This window comes from Seriola dumerili, unplaced genomic scaffold (genome assembly GCF_002260705.1).
Source record: "Seriola dumerili isolate Sdu_G_001 unplaced genomic scaffold, Sdu_1.0 BDQW01000723.1, whole genome shotgun sequence".
NCBI lineage: Eukaryota > Metazoa > Chordata > Actinopteri > Carangiformes > Carangidae > Seriola > Seriola dumerili.
The window spans coordinates 663,356-682,898 of record NW_019174978.1 but is presented as its reverse complement, the minus strand read 5'-3'; the positions used below and the strand labels follow the sequence as shown (position 1 = coordinate 682,898).

Genomic DNA, 19,543 nt, shown 5'->3' with positions numbered 1-19,543 from the left:
TGTCACTTACTGTTGCTTACTTTTTGGGTGTTTGCCTGAAATATTAGTCATACTACAGTCAACTGTCTGCCTGCTATGACATTTAACCTGGGTACTGCTTCAAAGAATCACATTTTTGAAGCAATGCAATGGTTTAATTGTTGTTGACTGAATCAGTACATTAAGCTGTTATCAATTTTTTGTCAATTTCATTTGTCAATGATGTATTGATTCCTGCTAAAATAATCAATATCAAATTTCTCTTTGAAACATCTTTGTGCATATTGTACATTCTTAGACACGAGGCTCTTTGTGGTGCCAGATCAATAAAGAAATCGTGCACGTCTAGCCTTAAGCATTAAACCAGACAGAACATTTTCCAGAGTGAATCTCAAGTGCAACATTGAATGAGTCTGCATTTGTTAATCCCAGACTATTCAAATGCAGACAGCAACTCTAAAATTGACTAAAGATACAAACTTCAACACAAAAACACATGAAGCAATGTGGAATTCAACAATGTTGCTGCTTTTGTTATCAATTTGAGGTCATGATTGGTCTTAAATTTCTTTATTAGTACAAATACAATGCAGCCACAGTCACAGAGCTGGAACACAACAAATCTGTGTGAATTATTCAACAATGGCTTCCAGTAATGATTACCTTTATACTTTCTTAAAAGGATTTAGGCAGACTCTTGAATATTATATAATGTTAACATTAAAAGACAGGATAAGCTATAAATACATAGATTACAGAGTAAGCTTTCATGCATATGGATGGAAGGATGGATGGATGGATGAAAGAGCCTCTCTGGTCTCAGTAGTATAACTCCTGATCCCACCAACCTGTGAGAGCACAAGCCATAGATTAATGAATAATTAATGGAATGGAATGAATCTACAGTATGGATGTTAATGATGAATGGATGTTTAATGGCAGGTTGAGGTTAGTGGAGAATAATGAATCTTGGCTTACTTCCTGGGTATCTTCTGACTCCTAACTTCCTGATCTCATCGTAGACAAAGATTAAAATACCATATGGAAGAGGAACAAACCACCACTGGACCCTGAAGTAAAAACACAACATGTGATGTTAGACCTCAGCTTTCTTTTGTTTCTAATATAGAAGAAGTGATGAGTGTAGAACACAAATAACTTTCTACTTGTGGGTTCTATATTTATAATGTTTTCATTTGAAATGTGTGTCCTCAGAATTCACAACAAGAGACCAAGTGTTTCCTATAATTCAGTCTGAGCTTTGATTTCAGAGGGTGACCATGTGAATGAGGCCTTTTACCTGATGGGCATGAAATTGAAGATATTGGGCATTCCAGGGCAGTAACAAAGCAGGTTACCAAGGCAGAGCTGGAAGACAATGGCAGTAACCAGGACACGGTTCCTGTACAGAAATACACACATAAATAACCAAATGCCCAGCTGGTTCAGGTTTAATTGCTTCCATATAAAATGGTCTCAAAACCCCAAAGAGATCGGTTGCCTCTACTTGGAAATGAGTACGTGAGATAAAATTTTTATACAGCTGTAACAGAAATGCAATTTCCAAGTTTCAAATCTTCATAAATCATAAAATATGGTGTTTAATAAGGTATTTAAAGCATGTGCTTTGGATCCAGAGAACAATCTGCTCATGAAAAGGAGCTATATACACTTTTTGTATCTGATTTCTTAATGAACCGCTCCAAATTTATATATCCAACCATCTTGGAATAAGTTGCTGATGCCGACGTATATGTGAATGCAGTATAAGCCCAAGAGTTGTGAATGTTAACATGGTACAGACAAAGAATTAAACCTGTAAATGTTAATGTTATAACTGTATCTATTAAAATACACTATACTGGACGAGTCATGTGAGGGATGGATCTTCACTGACCTGAAGAAGCCTTGCTGGAACACAGACAGACGTCGAGTCTTCCTGATCAACACATCAGAGATCTGACAGATCTCTATACTGACGAAAAATACAGTGTAGCACGTATACTCCTGGTACAGCCTCTGGCTGAATGTCTGTAAGTAGAGGAGGGGATTTAAGGGAGGAGTTATTTAGTTTGTTTGCTGATAAAAATATAAATACTCCCTTGACCAAACCACTTTCTCTAGGTTTAACACAGGAGGCAAAAATATGCCTGTAAAAGGTGGGATCTCTAAGTCAGTACTAACCCATTCTTGGCCATAGCTGTCCTGTAAGTCTTGAAGGTGAACATCCTCCCACTGAGAACGCAGGCCGACACACAAGAGTGGAAACCAGCCCTCCTGGGCCATGGCTGTGAAATAATCTGTAAAACCTGCAAAAGACTGGATGGCTCCTAAAAGAGAGAAAGAAAAATGGGTCGATACTGTTTTAGTAGTATATAAATCTAGCTCATTGGCTGTGTGGCATTATTCAGTGATCATACGAGGCCGTGGCTCAGCTCCTCAGAGTGCACTCTGTTACAGGTACTGTCTCATCTGCTTTTTTGTTCTGTTAAAAACCTGTTTACCAATGTCTGTTAGCAGGCAATGCATGTATTCATAGAACTGGAGATATACTCATGTGTGTCTATTTCATGTCCATGTGAAGTTAAGTATTCAGTTCAATATAGTTAGTGCTATAGTAATACCAAGTATGCATGTTTTGTTGACCGGCACAGACGCACACATCAGTCTCACCTATCTGGAAGTACGAGTACGCAGCCAGGGCTTCGTTTACCAAACGATCACGACGGGGGTTCCTGGGCTTCAGGTGCATAATGTCGCTCTCTGCTTTCTCATAAGCCAGAGACACAGAGGGGAACTACAGGAGAGACAGGAATAAACAAAAACCATATCACTATGCAGCAGATAGGGGAGCGAGGAAGATAATCATCTGCTGTAAAGACCGAGGCTGGTGTTCAAAAATGAATCATCATCTGTTATGATAATAAATTGCAACTGTAATGACCTATTAACTCACAATGTCGGTTGCCAGTTCAATGAAGAGGATAGTGATGCAGCCCAGAGGAAGAGGCACACTGACGGTGATGTAGATCAAATATGGAGTCAGCTCAGGAATGTTTTTGGTTAGTGTGTACGCAATAGACTTCTTCAGGTTGTCAAAGATAAGACGGCCTACAGGCAAACACACACACACACACACACACACACACACACACACACACACACACACACACACACACACAAAGTTCATACAGTGGTCACTGTACGAATCATCTACCTCCATATTCCCCCTTGTGGAAGTACATTCTGGTCACTAGGATCTTTCTTCTATCTTATCTCTTAAAAAAGCTCAGTGTATATGAACAACACGTATACACTATACTGTTAATTGTTCAGCACAAACTTGATATGGACATCAAGTTTTTATTTTTATTTTTTCTACTGAGCCTCACCTTGCTCCACTCCAGTGACAATAGAAGCGAAGTTGTCGTCCAACAGGATCATATCTGCAGCGTTCTTGGCAGCATCTGAACCAGCGATCCCCATGGCGACGCCAATATCAGCCCTCTTAAGAGCCGGTGAGTCGTTCACACCATCTCCTGTTACAGCCACGATAGAGCCCTGGTGGGATGAAGGACGAAAAAAAAAAACTCTTTCACAAGCCTGAAAGTGCAGTTTGATCATTCACACTGGATATATGAAGACATGCAAACCAATCTCTTCCCCTGCTGCTTATTTGTAAATTCAATTAGTCAGTTAAGAAGACAGGTAGTAAAGCAAAAGGTGTGTGTTTGTGTGTGTGTGTGTGTGTGTGTGTATTTACCAGACGTTGACAACTCTCCACAATAATCAGTTTCTGCTGGGGTGATGTTCTCGCAAACACCATCTCAGGATGGTTCCGTAGTGCATCATCTAAGTCGTCACTGCTCATCTCTTTCAGCTGACCACCGCTGATCACACAAGCACGGGCGTCACTGCACACAGACGACACAGAGTTACACAAGCATGCATCCAGATACGACAGCTCATTGAATCGTTTGTGAATCTCGAAGGGATGATGATGATGAATCCTGTGGTTCACTTATTAAGAAATACAAAATTATACAGGAATGGATAGCTAGTTAACACACTGTTCAAAGTGCGGACAGCACTGATTCAATACCTCTTGTTGACCTGTTCGACAGGTATGCGCTTCCTCTCGGCGATATCTTCCACTGTTTCGCTGCCTTCTGAGATGATACCAACATTTGCTGCTATTGCCTTTGCTGTAATTGGATGGTCTCCAGTCACCATGACAACCTTTGGTTTCAAAATATTTTAAAAAACATTTCTGAGACAGGTAGATAAACATAAAACAACTCACAAAGTGAAAACAGCATCTCGGCCTAACCAAAGTAATCACACTCATGTTTTTTTTTTTTTTTTTTAGAATTCAAAACCAGCCCAAACAATCTGTTTATGTGCATGTGTGGCAATGTGAACAACACACCCTGATGCCGGCAGTACGACATTTCATCACTGCATCTGGTACAGTGGCTCTTGGGGGGTCAATCATTGAGATGAGACCAGCAAAGCACAGTCCTGTCGTGGTGAAATTCATCTCATCAGGGTCGAATCGATAGCCACGAGGAAACTCTTTCTCATTAAGATAGAGATGACAGAAGCCTGAGAGGGGAGGAAAGGATTGTTAAAAAACACAACTAATAGTAATAATAATTACTTTTTGCTTTCAGTATATAGGGACATAATAGCAAGCCTCAGGATTAGGCCACATCAGCGTTACTAGAAGAGCTTTCTAACCCAGTACTCTCTCTCCCAGTCCTCCCAGGTCCATGTAAGCGGTCTGAAACGCTTCTTTCCACTGCTCATCCAGAGGCAGCTCCTGGCCTTTTATCAAAATGGTGGAACAGCGCTCTAAGATACGCTCAGGTGCTCCCTTCATCACCAACAGGTAGCGTAGGTCCAGTGGATCCTCCAGTTCGTGAATAGACAGCTGGAGAGAGAAGGGATGAATAAAACTGGATGTTAATCTGTGCTCTTAGATCCACCGTGAATCACAGGATTATAGTAGTATCACAGTATTAAAGACACTCCTGCTGTCAGCGTTTAATATATATTTTAAAAAAAAAGATCTTTTTCCCACTACAACAAAGCCTCCTGCTCTCACCTGGAATTTGTTGGTTGAGTTAAAGGGCACTTCCACCACTTTCTTGAAGCGATTACGGTAGTCCATGATGTTTCCTACAGTGAGCTCGGTGAACTTCAGCAGAGCTGTCTCTGACGCATCTCCCACCACGAGCCTCTGTGTGAGACGGTAAAATAGAAATTCATAGAGACGATAAGAACAAATCTGTTCTCACAATAGTTTGTAAGAACAGAAAGTACTACTAACAGAAAGTAGGCAAAACTACAAATATACAACTTGATTTTTGAAAATTAAAGCCAGAGCAAGACTTACTGTTGTCTGCTCAGCATGACATCACATGGATGTCCACTACAAATGTCTTAAAACATTACATTCGTACCTTAGGAATAGGCACTCCTTCTTGATCAGGTTTGAATATAGCTCTGTTACACAGGGAGGCCACTCTCGCCAGTGAACGCCATGTCTCTGATGACTGGTCAAAACTCTGTCCTGAAACCCACACAATCAATCAATATGATCACTGAAAGATTACTGACATGTAAAATAACATCAATCCACCTTTAAAGAGCAACCCACACAACAGCTCATTATGGCCTCTATTACATCTGTATTATCACATCGCTTATAACAACAGCGTTGATCGATTTCAAAAGGAAAATGCTTCCGACAAAAACAGGCTTTGATCCACGTGTTTACCTGACTGATCTTCCGTGGTATCAGCAGCGTGGATCTGGTTGTCAAACCACAGGTGAGCTACAGTCATCCTGTTCTGGGTCAGGGTGCCCGTCTTATCAGAGCAGATCACTGAGGTGGAGCCTAAACACACACAGGTTAAAGGTCAGACTCTGCCTGAATACAACAAAACTACTAGGAACAGGATACGTCCGGTACACTGGTATACTGACCCAACGTCTCCACAGCCTCCAGGTTCTTCACAACACAGTTCTTCCTAGCAAGTCGTTTGGCAGTCAGAGACAGACATACCTGTTGACAAAGACACAGGCTGTTACACACTGACAGATTACTACAGCGCATGTTAAATCTGTCTAACCTGTAGAACATTTATTACTCACAGTAACTGTAGCAAGCAGCCCCTCTGGCACATAAGCCACCACGATGGCCATGAAGAAGATCATGGCTTCCAGGAAGGCATATCCGATGAACATGGCAACCACGAAGAAGGTAAACCCGAAAAAGATGGCAAGTCCAGCAATGATGTCCACAAAATGCTCGATTTCAATGGCGATGGGTGTCTTCTCGTTGCCGACGCCGCTTGCCAAACTGGCAATCCGACCAATGATGGTACGATCTCCCGTGTTAATGATCACACCAGTGGCTACACCTGAAGAGGGAAGAGGAGATCTATCCTTATTCTTATGTAGTAGAAGAATTCATACAAAAGCATTAAACAAATAATACTTAAATAAATGACAAAATAGATGATATCCATGTACTGTACCTTCCAGACAGGTGGTAGAGAAGAAAGCAATGTTTCTGGTCTCCAGTGGATTCTCATGAGTACATTCTGGACTCCTGGTTTGTGGCTCGGACTCGCCTGTCAAGGACGAGTTGTCCACCTGTCACACGCACACAGTACATTAATATATACAACGGTTTATTACACGTCCACATGATACAATGGGGCTGGAAGATACTGTGTGTGATGATGGATTGGGCTTTATCTGTTCCTCAGACATTAAAATTATAGTTCATTCTCCCACTGTCTATCACTGGGATTGTAAAAACATTAAAATACCGGCCTAATATGCAGTTCAATCTAATTGGCACCAAACTCACCACAGTCAGTAAATTACACTGTCTAGCCAAGTGAGGACTCAATCATTAAAAGGTAACAACTTTGAAGTTGATGCTGCAAATTTTGACTGAATGTAGACAGCCTAACATTGTTTTCTAATGTTGAAAAATACACAGATTTTATCTACAGACATAGCAAGACGTTGAAAAAATTTGTCTTGAAGCAACATATCTTTCTTTGTGCAGTATGTGTGTATTTTACCTTGCAGGCCTGACCAGTGATGATGCGAATGTCAGCAGGGACTCTGTCTCCTCCTTTGATTTCCACCAAATCTCCCACCACCAACTGGTTAGCATTGATCTCGTTTTTCTTGCCATCACGGATCACAAGGGCTTGCTGTTTTTGGAGATTGAGAATAAGATGAGCAAATATGAAGGAAGAAGGGGGGGGGGAGAACACAGAGAGACAGAGGGAAAATATGAGAGTGACAGAAAGAAAATAGATCAAATGAGGTGCAATGATAGAGAAGCTATTAACATTAAATTCCAACAATGCACCTACCTGTGGCACCAGATTCTTGAAGCTGGCAATGATGTTGGTACTCTTGAATTCTTGGTAGTAACCAAAGCACCCGGTTACCACGACGACAGCAATCAGGGTGATGGCCAAGTAAAGCTGAAGTCAGAAAGAAGATTTAACCATAAAAACAGGTAGCTAGAAACGGCTGATTCAAATTGTGCTCCTCAATTTCTACTCTTCATTTTTCTTCTCTTATCTCTTTGTCTCTGTCACTCTGTGATCCGTCCTTCTCAAAGGAATCCACATAATCCATATATGCACTCAATCTCTGTTTTTTTTTTCTTTTTTCCCCAGTGCACTAAAGGAGAAACACTCAATATGGTAATATAACTCACATCATCAAAGCTAGTGAGGTTCCCTCTCCCAAGTTCAATTCCAAAGGCGATGAAGCAGATGACGGCTGCGACCCACATCAGACACTGCAGCCCTCCAGCCAGCTGCCTGGCAAACTTTACATACTCTGGAGTTCCTTTAGGAGGCTTCAGTTCATTTGGACCATCTCTCTCCAAGACCTGCTGGGCAAAGGTGGTGGTCAAACCCTGTGGATGAAAAACAGAAAATTAAATAAATTAATAAGTGAGTATTTTTGAAAAAAACGAAAAACAAAATGAATAAAAAAACACCACTGTCAATCATCAAGAATTATTTTTACCTTGGTAACACTTGTGTTGTATCTCATTTCCAGTTCTTCAATTGTAATCTCATGGTCGTCCTGCAGGAGGAGACACAGGGCGTCATTGATTCAGGACACTTGTGAAGGACAGATCAGAGTGAATGAAGGTGATTTATTCAGAGCCGGTTGGTTGAAGCTTGGTCATAACTTCACAGTGGCTTGAATTACTTTTTCTTACAGAGATTACATCTTCTCACTACTGCGCAGCCCTGAGGCTTCTGTTGTATCACCTGTAAATCACAGGTTTATCTATACAATACATAACAACACTCATTACCACTGCTGTTTTCCATTGCTGTTTTTTTGCCAGACAACTTTCATTACTCACAATATCCATTTCTTTCTTCATGCCCTCCAGTTTCTCCTTTTTCTTCATCTTTTTATTCTTCTTCTTGTCCATCTCTCCATCCATCTCGAACATATTGTAAGCGTCCTAAATGCAGGCAGAAATGGCAAAAATATTAATATGCATATTTTTATACAGAAAATCTACCTGTCTGTCCAGACGGCTTGATATTCTTGATGATATTGATACCAGAACTAAATAAAATGTATTTTTTTCCACATCTGCTGTATGTTTGTCAAAGGAACTGCTTACTTAGTGCACTGTATGTGAATATGTGACAACTGGTTTGGTTTGTAGTTGTAGTTAGTAATAAAACTAATCCTGACACCTCATATATTGGAGTACATACATTATGTCCATGCCAGTCAAGGAAAACAAATGCAATGAGAAAGAAAGGCATACGACTGCAGTATTTTGTTTTAATTTATGCATTCGTACTAACACCATAACAAAGTGGAAGTTTGGTAACTGACTGACCTAAAGTATAATAATTAATATAATATAAATGATTATAAATTGTAGTACAAAGAAAATACATTTTTATAGAAGATAATTGTTGAACTTTTTTCATTTCTACAGTAGTGTGTGTGCACTATATAACAACTTGCACATTAGCTTTTTTTTTGTTTATCTGATTTAGTCTTTGTTTTTATGTAGAATAAATTAGAATATTTGCCTACTTTTTTCTTAACATTAATTAAAGACGTGTCTACTGTCTCCCACAATTAATGACAAACACGCTGAATAGTGATCATCTAATCAGCTGGGTCTCCTACCGTTTTACTCATGGTTGCTGATGTGATAGGGGACTGCTCTCCCAAATCAATGGAGGTCCAGACCACTCGATCTTTCTTCACCCCCGAAATTTTGGCTGTCAGCTAAGCTCCGGTCCCAGACATGCACCCTGTTTCTCCCTCTCTCTCTCTCTCCTTCACACACACACGCACACACACATGCAATGGTTAGAAACAGGACACATTTTCTGGAAAAGCCTTTTATACCTGAAACTCCCCTTTTCATATACACATGCGCACAAACATCTCTGGACACACACACACACACACACGTTGAAACACGCAGTTAAATACGACCATCTGCGTAAAATGGTACCTCCAGTAGTAACAATGTCACCCCTAGCCAGGTCACACACAACACGCACTTACATATAAATACATTCATATCACAAGCTATGCGTAGGCTAGTGTTTCTCTGCTATCTCTTATCTCTCCACAGCACGTTTCTTTTCCTGATAAACTGATTGGACGAAGGAGCTGTGAAGGTTAAAGCGGACCAATGTCATTTCTACCAATCTGCCTGACATTGCAATGCATCAACTTACACCAAAAGCTGCACTACACAACTACAGTCTGCTATTGGTCATCGAGTCATGCTATAGGTCGAAATGGGATTGATAGAATGAGTATTAACTGAGACAAAGTGACTTCATAAGCCCAGGGAAAATTAGTCATCTTTACTGCTGCCGTATGAGCTGATGGACAAAATGCACCCTTAGGAAATAAGACAGAGGAACTCAAACCAGCAGGCGCAATCCACAGCCTGACAGCTGTGCCACTCAATCAGACAGTCAGTGATGCACTGCAGCACTATTAAGCCAAATACAAAGGGAGAAGACGTCAGGGAGAGAATAGCCTGCAGCTGAAGTTAATCAGCCTGTCACACCTACTGCCAATCCCAGCTCCTCAGCAAAGCTGTAACAGGTAGCCTCAGCCACAGAGGCAGGTTAATGGTGTCAGGATGTCCTCCTGCAGGTTAACAGATGGTGTGATCACTCTGGTGACCACACACTCCTTCTGTCTGAACCCATACCCTCCTCTAGAGCTTCTACCCCTCACTACCACCACGTTTGATTAATACATTCCTGTTCGCAGGTGTGCAGGTGCACCTCATTTGTCATGTTGTCTGGTTGTGATTCCCGGCTGTTTCCACGACAACTCACAAAATAAAAACATAGTGCACTATGATTGGAGAAAAGTTTTGATGTGCACAAAAGAGGCATCCTCTCAAGGCAACAAACAAGACTGAACCGTGCCCCATAACCCTATGTTGTGTTGTGTATGTTTTTATGCATTTATATGTAATTCACTCTTACATTGCAGGACACAAAACTATTCAGGGTCTAGTGTACATGACTGAGAACCACTGTTCAGAGTAAACAAACAGCTCCACACTAACTACAAGGAAGCAGCGATAAGATGACGTACAAAAACAAGGATGAAAAGGCAGTCGAGAGAAACAGGGAAAGGGAAAGGAAATTAAAGATTCGCAAAACAGTATAATTTTGATCTATCATCTGCTGATATTTTAACTTACTCATTAACATGGCTATGAAAGCTTAATGACTAATCAAGAAAAGATATTCAAGTTTTCCCACCACATACAGCTCTCCTCTAATCGGCTCATTTACAAACAACATAAGAATCAGAAAAGATCCTATACTTAGTTTCATCCATTGTTAGTCTCTGTGTTAAAAGATCTGCCAATTACTATGGGAGTGACATATGGTTCCAATCCTAAATTGTGAGTTTTGGTGGCTTTCAGATCACAGATTTTACTTTCAGTGAAGTAAAAATCCATTATGTGAATGATTAATCAAGAATATTAAGAACACAGGTGTTTATTCACATCCAGGCGCAGCATTCCTCTTTTCTGAGCCAGGGCGTTGATGGTGCCATTATATCAGACATGCATCAGCAGGTCTCTTCTTCTCAGATGTTAGAGATAAGATACACTGTTAGAAATGCAGTGACACAAATTACAGTTACTCCATCATAAAATACCAGGTCATTAGTAATATTGCCTACTTGTAAAGAAATATTCCACCCAAACACACACATATAACTTACTCATTTAAATACTGCAAAGTAAGACAAATTACTCTACCACACAGGAACAAACATTCATTTAAAAAAGCATGATTCCAATACATTGTATAATGAACTGGTATAAGAGGAAGAGTAATGAGTAAAAATTGAGCTAAGGTCACCCCGTCCCTTAAATGTTCCTTCCCAGAACATGTTGCATGCTGGGTAAATAACAGCCGGGTAAGATAAGTTGTGTTTTAGAGAGTCAATATTGTACTGCACTGTATACTGTAGAGTGACAGTACAATCAAAGCAATGTTATCAGCGTGGTTTTATCAGCTGTAATGACACATTAATGGGGTTGACAGGTGAGTAGGGAGTGAATAGAGGGGATGATGGGTAACAGAGAAGAATGAGAGACAGGGATATAGATAGAGGGACCAACACACATACCTTAACACACACATTAAAATGTTCTTCCTAACCTCAGTAGCTAAATTAAAGGGTTCACCCAAATCACAAGAAAGCTAAGTGTGTGCATTATCAGTAACAGGGACATAGTCTCTGGAAAAGACATGTTATGATTTGAAAATTTAATTTGTGAAGGAATTCTTAAGAAAGGTCTAAAGGAAGACGTTATTGAGTTGCATTGCATCATTTTAAACGTCAACCCAGCATTTCTGGACTTTGAGGAGTCGAGAGATATCCAGGTCTCCTAAGATATCCAGTCAGGATATCTCAACGTCTTCTGCTTAGATTTTTAACAAGTCTTTTTAAAATCTGTCTCATGCAAGTAGCCCAGCTTTAACAACATGCAATAGCTACTAAATTGTTGGTGTGACCCTTTAAAATACTTTATTCTAAGCTCATACAGTGCATATTCTTAAATAAATTTGTATTCAATTAGTGGGGTCCAAAAGAAGGCCCTCCTATTCTCTATTAAGGTTAGACTGCATTTGTTTCAGCTAACATACTCAATTACTGAATAAGCCCAATATCCCCAATACAATTGATTCACTACTAACACCTACGGATCAAACCAGAGCAGGAATGTATGGAGCCCCTCAAGGGTCATCATTTAGAATAATTATTGTTTTAGAAGCAGCATTTCTTTCATTTGCAAGGCTTCATTAATTTCTCAATATCTCAGAGAGCGAAGTATTTGGTGCCATCGATGTGTTTAGAGTTGGGATAATGTTTAAAGGTTTAAATGTTTTCTTACTTTGCTGTTAAGGAGCGGATGCATTATTCAGTAGAACCAACTGTAGCTACCAAGTAGCCTGATGCATCCCCTATAATTTCATTTTAGGCCATTATTAAATGCCTGAAATTGATAGAATCGAGCGACAATTGCCTAAAATATGAAACCCGTGTGACTGATAGATCTTCAGAAATAAAGATACAGTGTGGATGAATTAATCGGCAAAAGTGTTTTTTTATTACTTGCTGAAATGTATTCACATGGATGCTCACCTAAATATTTTCTTTTTCACAGCACATGGCCGCTTGGGGCTCCGTAGTAACGCGACTTGTGACAGTAAACTAGGCGACTTGCCTTACAAAGAAGACACTGGTTGAAAACTCCACCTAAGGCTACCGACCTCATACCACCGAAATATAAACCACCGGAAAAAAACAATAAACAAAAAACCTTTTAATCGACTTCAGATCAAAATTTAGTGGCAATGAGTCGAACCAATTACAGCTGCGTACGCCGATCACGTGACACCTTGCAGCAAACGTCATCTTTCCGCGACTATCCCTGACGGACAGGTCCATGTGAACATCTTTGACCGAAGTTATCTCTTTCTACAGGTAAGTAACATATCGCTGTGATGGTGAGATCGGATCGGATTCTGTCTTTGTAAATAAAGCTGAGTGTTGTGAGGGGAAAAGAGTTCACGCGCTGCTGGTGGCACGCGTTTCCCAGCGTCTCTTCCCTCCCGTGACAAGGTCAGGATTTAACGTTACATCACAGATCCCCTAGTTACATGTCAGTAGAAACATCCATACTGCCGGTTCATGTAACATCACCTTTACTGCAGGAGAGGTGTCGTTTCAGCCAAAGTTACTGTAACAAATATATCGCTGGTGTCAACGCAGCTACATTACTGTCATTGTGTGCCTCACCCTGCGTTATGGGTTACACAACCATTACAACCAACCATTACACTACATAAGAGCCCCATGTCTGTCATACCAGAGAAACATGGGTTAAATATTTGGTAGACATGAAGGTGAATATGTGACTGTGTGTAATTGTTGCTAAAGCAAATAGAGCAAACGAGGGTTCAGCTCATTGCTGACATGTGTCTTTCCTTTAGATTGAATGAGAGAACCTTTTCTCTGCTGTTCCACCCTTGGACATCATCTTGCCCCTCAGACAGAATGGCCAGCCGCCTCTTGGGCAGATGTGCCCGTCTGCTCTGCAGGGCCTCCTCTCAGGCTGCTGCTGCCCCGCGCCTGCCTCTGCCCGTGGCTTCGCCGGCAGAGGTGCTGAGGGCTCAGGGTTGGCCGTGGGTCACGGAGAGATTAATGTGTGATGGAAAGACAGTTGCCAAGGATGACAGCGTTCCAATCTTACCCACACTCACCAAGCTGGATGAGTTGGTGGTAAAGGCAGAATTACCAGAGGACGTCCTGCGGATCTGGGATGAGCACGGGAACAATAGTAATCAAGCTGCTAAAACTTTGATGAAGTGGGCTCTGTTGGTGATGCAGACGAAGGGCAAATTTACGGAGCTGATGGTGGATTCAAGGCTACAGGATATGATGAATACCTTATCTCGGCAGGTAAGGAAGCCAGACACGGAGGTGAACTGGCGCTGTCATCGTGTAAGATCATTAACATCTTATCCAAGTTCTTCTGTTAATATTAATTACTCATTTATCTGAGTGTTTTTCTTCCAGATATCTTCAGTGTGGAATGGCAATCTAGTGTCTGCCTTGCAAGCTCTCTGGATCATGGGTTTGCCCTCTGATGATGTAGTTCTCAGTTCTGTCCAGACAGAGGTCCTGTGGCGAGTGCGCAGGCTAAACCACAAGCAGCTGGGTCACCTGGCAGACTGGGGAGCAAAGAGGAAGGGACAGCAGGATATTGTATTAGTGAACGCTGCATTAAAACAACTGGAACTGCGCTGGACTGAAATCACTGATACTAAAACTGTAACTGGACTGATCACCAAAGGACAACGCATGTCACCTACTTTGAGAGACAGATTAGGGGAAAAGGTATCAGAGTTAAAAAAAAAAAAAAAAACATTACAATTGAACACAGTTAATGTCCCAGTTGAACCAGGTAGTTTGGGAACTAAATGTGAATTACTGTCTTTAAAAGCTTGACACTGTTTTTCTCTGCAGAATTAATTTACACGTAAAATGCAAGCATATAGTAGAAAATGTATAATAATGTCGCAATCACTGTGCAGGCTAGAATATACCTAAATCATTATGTCTGGAGAAAGTTAAGAAATCTTCTTCAAAACTACCTTTTGAAGAGGATGTTTTGGAGCATAAATCTAACTTTAACCTATGAGAGCTCCAGCAGCTGTTGGTACAATTGGTCCATAATCCTGAACCACACAGTGATAACCTTCCACCTGTATCTGATGCAGGCGTTGGAGCTTGCAGAGGGCTTTTCAACAGAAGAGATCTGCAAAGTCTGTGTGTCTTTGGCAGCTCAGAGCCGGAGATGTGTCCCGCTGCTCAGAGCTCTGTCCTACTATCTTCTCCAGAAGCCGTCGTCAGAGTACACCACTCCGCTCATATTGGACATGGCTTTTGCCTATGGTAATGATATTATATGGTAGCCATTAATGTTAAAGGCATGCATACACCAAATTAATTGCGGGAAGTTTCAAGCTAGACCTGTGAAGGGTTAAAGGGTGATGGACGGGGACGTCACCCCTGTTTGCTGGTGCTATATTTAGTTAGATTTAACACTGAGCTTTTCTGAGGTAATCTATGAAAGTCACTTGTTCTAGTCTTTTTAAATGAAAGTTGATTCTGTTGGTAACATTTTGTTTCCTCAGTACTTAACAAATCTTTTTATTTTTATATGTTTTGGAATCATAAATCTTAGTATGTACACCATTATGTAAGGCTTGTGGCAAAAAATCTCATGTGTTAAGCTTGATGTGTAGTGCAAATCAGAGGGGATTCAAGCACTGTCTGCTCAGTAACATGCTGTACAACGCTAACAGTATCATCTTTGTCTTTGCCCTTCTGTAGCGAAGCTGAGTTTCCATCATTCTCAAGTATTTCAGCGAATGGCCTCAGAGTTGTTGCCCAGAGTCCCTGAGCTCACCTCTTTTGATGTCACACGCTGTGCTAAATCACTGGGCTTCCTCAAATGGCTCCACATCCCTCTCTTCGAGGCCTTTGCTGTGGTCAGTCCTACACCTCCAAGACTAACTCTAATTCAGCTGATTTTGACAAGTGCTTATTCTTTAATGTCAGATAAACCACTATATATGTCTTGGTCACTGTGTAACTTTCTGTCTGTACATCTTTCATCAGCACTTCATGGCAAACAGTGAGAAGTACAGTGTCCTTCAGCTCTGTAATCTGCTCATGACTTTTGCCAGACTGGGCTTCCAGCCTAGCAAAGGAGAAGAGTTCTTTAACAAGGTACTAACGACACTGAAAGCTGCCTGTTGGCTTTACATTGGTTGCTTCTGCTTCTTCCTTGAATGTATGCCCTGTGTGTGTGCCTTTGTGTCCAGATTCACTCTGTGCTGGAGGAGTCTCTCTCTGGCCTTGAGCCCTTCCTGCAGACAGATGTGGTTTGGTCTCTGTGTGTGCTGCAGCAGGCCAAGCCCCACTACCTCATCCCCCTCACACAGCAAAATCACATCGCCAAACTGTCAGGTAAGACACAGAGCCGTGGGTGTTTACCCTGTGTGTTTTCGATGTGCATATTTATACTGTAAATATGCAGATACACACTTCGTATGAGTACAGGTAAGCACCCACATATTGCTGCATACGTCACTGTCAGTGAGAAACTCGCAGTGCAGCACCTGCTTCTCTTAACTGGGAGAGGCTGGTGAAAATGGTTCAGGCACTTGCTCTTGAGGCACAAACAATACAACATGACACTAGTACAACTAATCAGCATGTCAAATTCATTGTTAAGATTGACATTCAAATGAAATAAAAACCATAAGTAATAATGATAACGATAATGCCCACATTTTAAGAAGTTGGAACTTCTAATATATTCTCACTAGACCATAGTGCTCACAGTAACACAGTTTAATAAGCTTTTCTGAATGAGCCAATACTTTTGTCTTGCATCAGACATTCCTATTTTATCATAGGTTATTAGGTCCAAGTGTGGGGGATATTTTGTTTGGGAGCATAGAAATGATATGACTCATTTATGCATTCATTTGAAATACTGTGGTCTCTGAGGACTCTGGGATGTGAAGGCCAAAATACTATTCTGGCTCAGTAGATGGCAGTGCAGCTCCAATAGATTTCTGGTTAGAAAGACACATTAAACCCATTTTCTCCCAGATATAAAGCACAGCATTGATTACTAAAACAGTCTTCTTGTTTTTTTTCTGTCTACAGAGGGCAGTCCAGTCCGAGTGGAGAACTACCGGCTGAAGTTCCTCCACATTGTTGCTACTCTCCAATTAGAGCATCCCGGTTCCTCAGATTCAGATCCTCCATCCTCCCTGACTGCCCCACATGTTCCGGCCACCATCTCCCCCCTGCAGAGCAGTATAAGAGAGGCATTACAGACATTGGTGGGTGGGAGGACAGAGGCTGTTCGCACTGGGGTCGACACTGTGTTCGGATGGACTATAGGTGAGGGGACCGTGGTAGATCATAAATATGGTAGATTCGATTACATATATAATCACGCTGTCTTTTCCTGTCATTACTGGACATCTACTCCAAAAGCAATATTCAACACAGTTCTTTTTACAACTAACATGCCCTTCTCCATTCAGATGGTGAGCTGGTTGTGGATTGTGACAACAAACCAGTTGACATTTCAATGCTGAAAGCAACTCATCTACCCAGTGGAGGAGGAGACCAGGCTTTACCTGTCGGGTCACGCCGGTGAGTCATAGAAGAGAATCAAGTGTGCCTGGGTTTTTTTTCTCTTGCTGTCTTATGTTACTATGCTCTCTGTTCCACTCCTCTGCATCTGTTTTTTTTTTTTATTTTTATTTTTATTTTTTTAGGATTGCGTTCATAGCTTGGGAATTTCCAAACTTTGGCTCAAAGAGTAAAGACCTTCTGGGGCGGTTTGTCATGATGAAGCGACATCTTCAGTTGGCTGGCTTCATCACAGTGGAGGTAGGGATTTTGTCATGTGTTTGTCATTGTGGTTTACATACTTCAAAGTAAAAGCTTTTTTTTATTTTATTTTATTTTATTTTATTTTTAACAGTGATCAAATTATTTTCTCGATATAGGGTAAACTGAGCTCTTTGGTTTCCAGATCTGTTTCTCATGACACACATCAAAGCCAGTCGAAAAATAAATGTTCTAATGTGTTGTGTTTGTGATAGTGAGTGAACAGAGACAGAGAAGGTGTGCTGCTGCTGCTGCTGCTGTAGCTGTAGCTGTAGCTGTAGCTGTAGCTGTAGCTGCTGTTTCTGACAGGCTAAGCCCATGCAAACAATGGACCTAATACTTTGGTAGAGCTGAGTGTCAGGTGGGTCCCGCTGCAGTCAGTGGTATAAATAGAGCTCCAGCTGCAGCTCTGCCTCATCTAGGCCAATCCAAGCACTTTCACTCTCATCTGGGACAATCTCCTGAACCAGTAGTAGCATCACATCCCTCTCAGGTTTGCAGTGTTGCATTATGAATAGGTTAATAAAATGATCTTTACAGTTGCGTTTGCGTCTTAAGCTCTCACAGAGCATCTGTAATGAGGAGCTACTTGCTCATTAGCCTTTTAAAGAAATGTTTTACAAACCCTTCCTTTTCGTCCTCTTTCAGGTGCCGTATTATGAGTGGCTGGAGTTGAAGACAGACTGGCAGAAACTGGCGTACCTGAAGGATAAAATGGGGAAAGCTGTGGCCGAGGACATGGCCAAGTGAACTGGGCAAAGTCTTGATGAAATTTTTGCAGGCTCAGCTAAATCAGAGCTTTCCCAACCAAATGGGACCACAGGGAATACACACATACACCCACGTTCACACTTGGAACGGAGCAGCACTGCAGAAGAGCTCTCCCGTTCTTTATCAGAAAAAAGAAAAAAAGAAATCATATTTTCACTCTGGTTCCCTTGGCAACGTGTGGGGCTTTCCCTGTTTCCATGGTGATGACGAGCAAGAGTTTTGGAGCCAGAGAGTGACAGAAATAAACACAGTAATGTTCAGTTGAAATGATATGATCAAGGACAAGTCTGACCTGTCAAAACAGAACCACCTGGGCCATTTGTAGAATTTTGGCCGAAATGTTGTGCTTAATATCAGCATGTGAATAGATTGGAATAACTTAACTATCTCTGAATGTGTCTGGAGTCAGCTTGTGATGGAATAAATTGTTTTATTGCTGCTTTTTGTTTTTTTTTAATTCTCACCAGATTGACTAAAGCCCTTATAGGATTCAGATTCAGTATGTAGGGCAATGTGTGTGTGATACATGTGCACATTTCCTAAAGGGTTGTACAGTGTTCATACAGTGTGTATTGTATTTGGTGTGGTATTCAGACCGAGGATGCTTCATTTCACATCTAACAGCCAGTTCGCACACCTCTCTGGCGTACTGGTGTGTGTGTGCAAAGTGCATTAGTATTTTTAGCAAATATTTATTGGATCAGCACAGAGTAACAACTTGTTACTGTGTTCCTCCAGAGCTTAAGTAATTAATTTCTTTTTAGCAGCCCAACGTTTTGGTTATCAAAGGAATTCAAATCAATAAAGACAGCATGTTTGGGTAATGGACAAAGTCGTATTTAAAAGTTTCATTTCTTCAAGTACTCTGTTAAATTTGAATGTTTAATACATTTTTCTTTATCTATCGTCCATGTGCGTGTTTGTTAAAGAACAGCATTATCATCAAGGGACAAGGTGAGATGAACCCTTTGCCGGCCTGAAACTGCTTACACAACATCATGGGCAGCAGCAGCCCTCTGACTTCACAGGCTGCTAAGTGGCAAAAAGAAGAAGGCTGACTAATGCAAGCCAGGGCAGAGGAGAGAAAATGACTTAACCTGAGTGGGAGCCAAAGGATAACACAAAGCCAGAATGGCAAATGAGGTAACAGGAAACAACAAACACGAAAATTAATTGTTACTCTGATACACCATCACATGATCCAGAGGGCATGGTT

At 41.2% G+C, this 19,543-nt stretch overlaps 2 protein-coding genes across 2 annotated transcripts; one reads left to right on the top strand and one right to left on the bottom strand.

Moving 5' to 3' along the window:
• Positions 1-798: 798 nt before the first annotated feature.
• atp4a (ATPase H+/K+ transporting alpha subunit) lies at positions 799-9,207 on the bottom strand. Its single transcript, XM_022765659.1, has 24 exons — positions 9,196-9,207; positions 8,402-8,506; positions 8,053-8,112; positions 7,736-7,939; positions 7,383-7,496; positions 7,083-7,217; positions 6,525-6,642; positions 6,139-6,407; positions 5,971-6,049; positions 5,762-5,881; positions 5,445-5,554; positions 5,087-5,221; positions 4,720-4,912; positions 4,409-4,584; positions 4,082-4,218; positions 3,743-3,893; positions 3,372-3,540; positions 2,936-3,090; positions 2,653-2,776; positions 2,164-2,309; positions 1,877-2,010; positions 1,280-1,381; positions 958-1,049; positions 799-827 (listed from the first exon to the last, which is right to left on the bottom strand). Exons 1-24 carry the CDS (start codon positions 9,205-9,207, stop codon positions 799-801), a joined length of 3,069 nt encoding a protein of 1,022 aa, XP_022621380.1.
• Positions 9,208-12,982: 3,775 nt separating this feature from the next.
• On the top strand, positions 12,983-18,767 carry tbrg4 (transforming growth factor beta regulator 4). Its single transcript, XM_022765652.1, has 11 exons — positions 12,983-13,056; positions 13,566-14,034; positions 14,152-14,472; positions 14,856-15,030; positions 15,472-15,629; positions 15,760-15,870; positions 15,966-16,110; positions 16,819-17,058; positions 17,205-17,316; positions 17,442-17,556; positions 18,205-18,767. The coding sequence occupies exons 2-11, from the start codon at positions 13,630-13,632 to the stop codon at positions 18,304-18,306; spliced, it is 1,884 nt and encodes a 627-aa protein (XP_022621373.1). The 5' UTR covers positions 12,983-13,056; positions 13,566-13,629; the 3' UTR covers positions 18,307-18,767.
• The last annotated feature ends 776 nt before the right edge of the window (positions 18,768-19,543 follow it).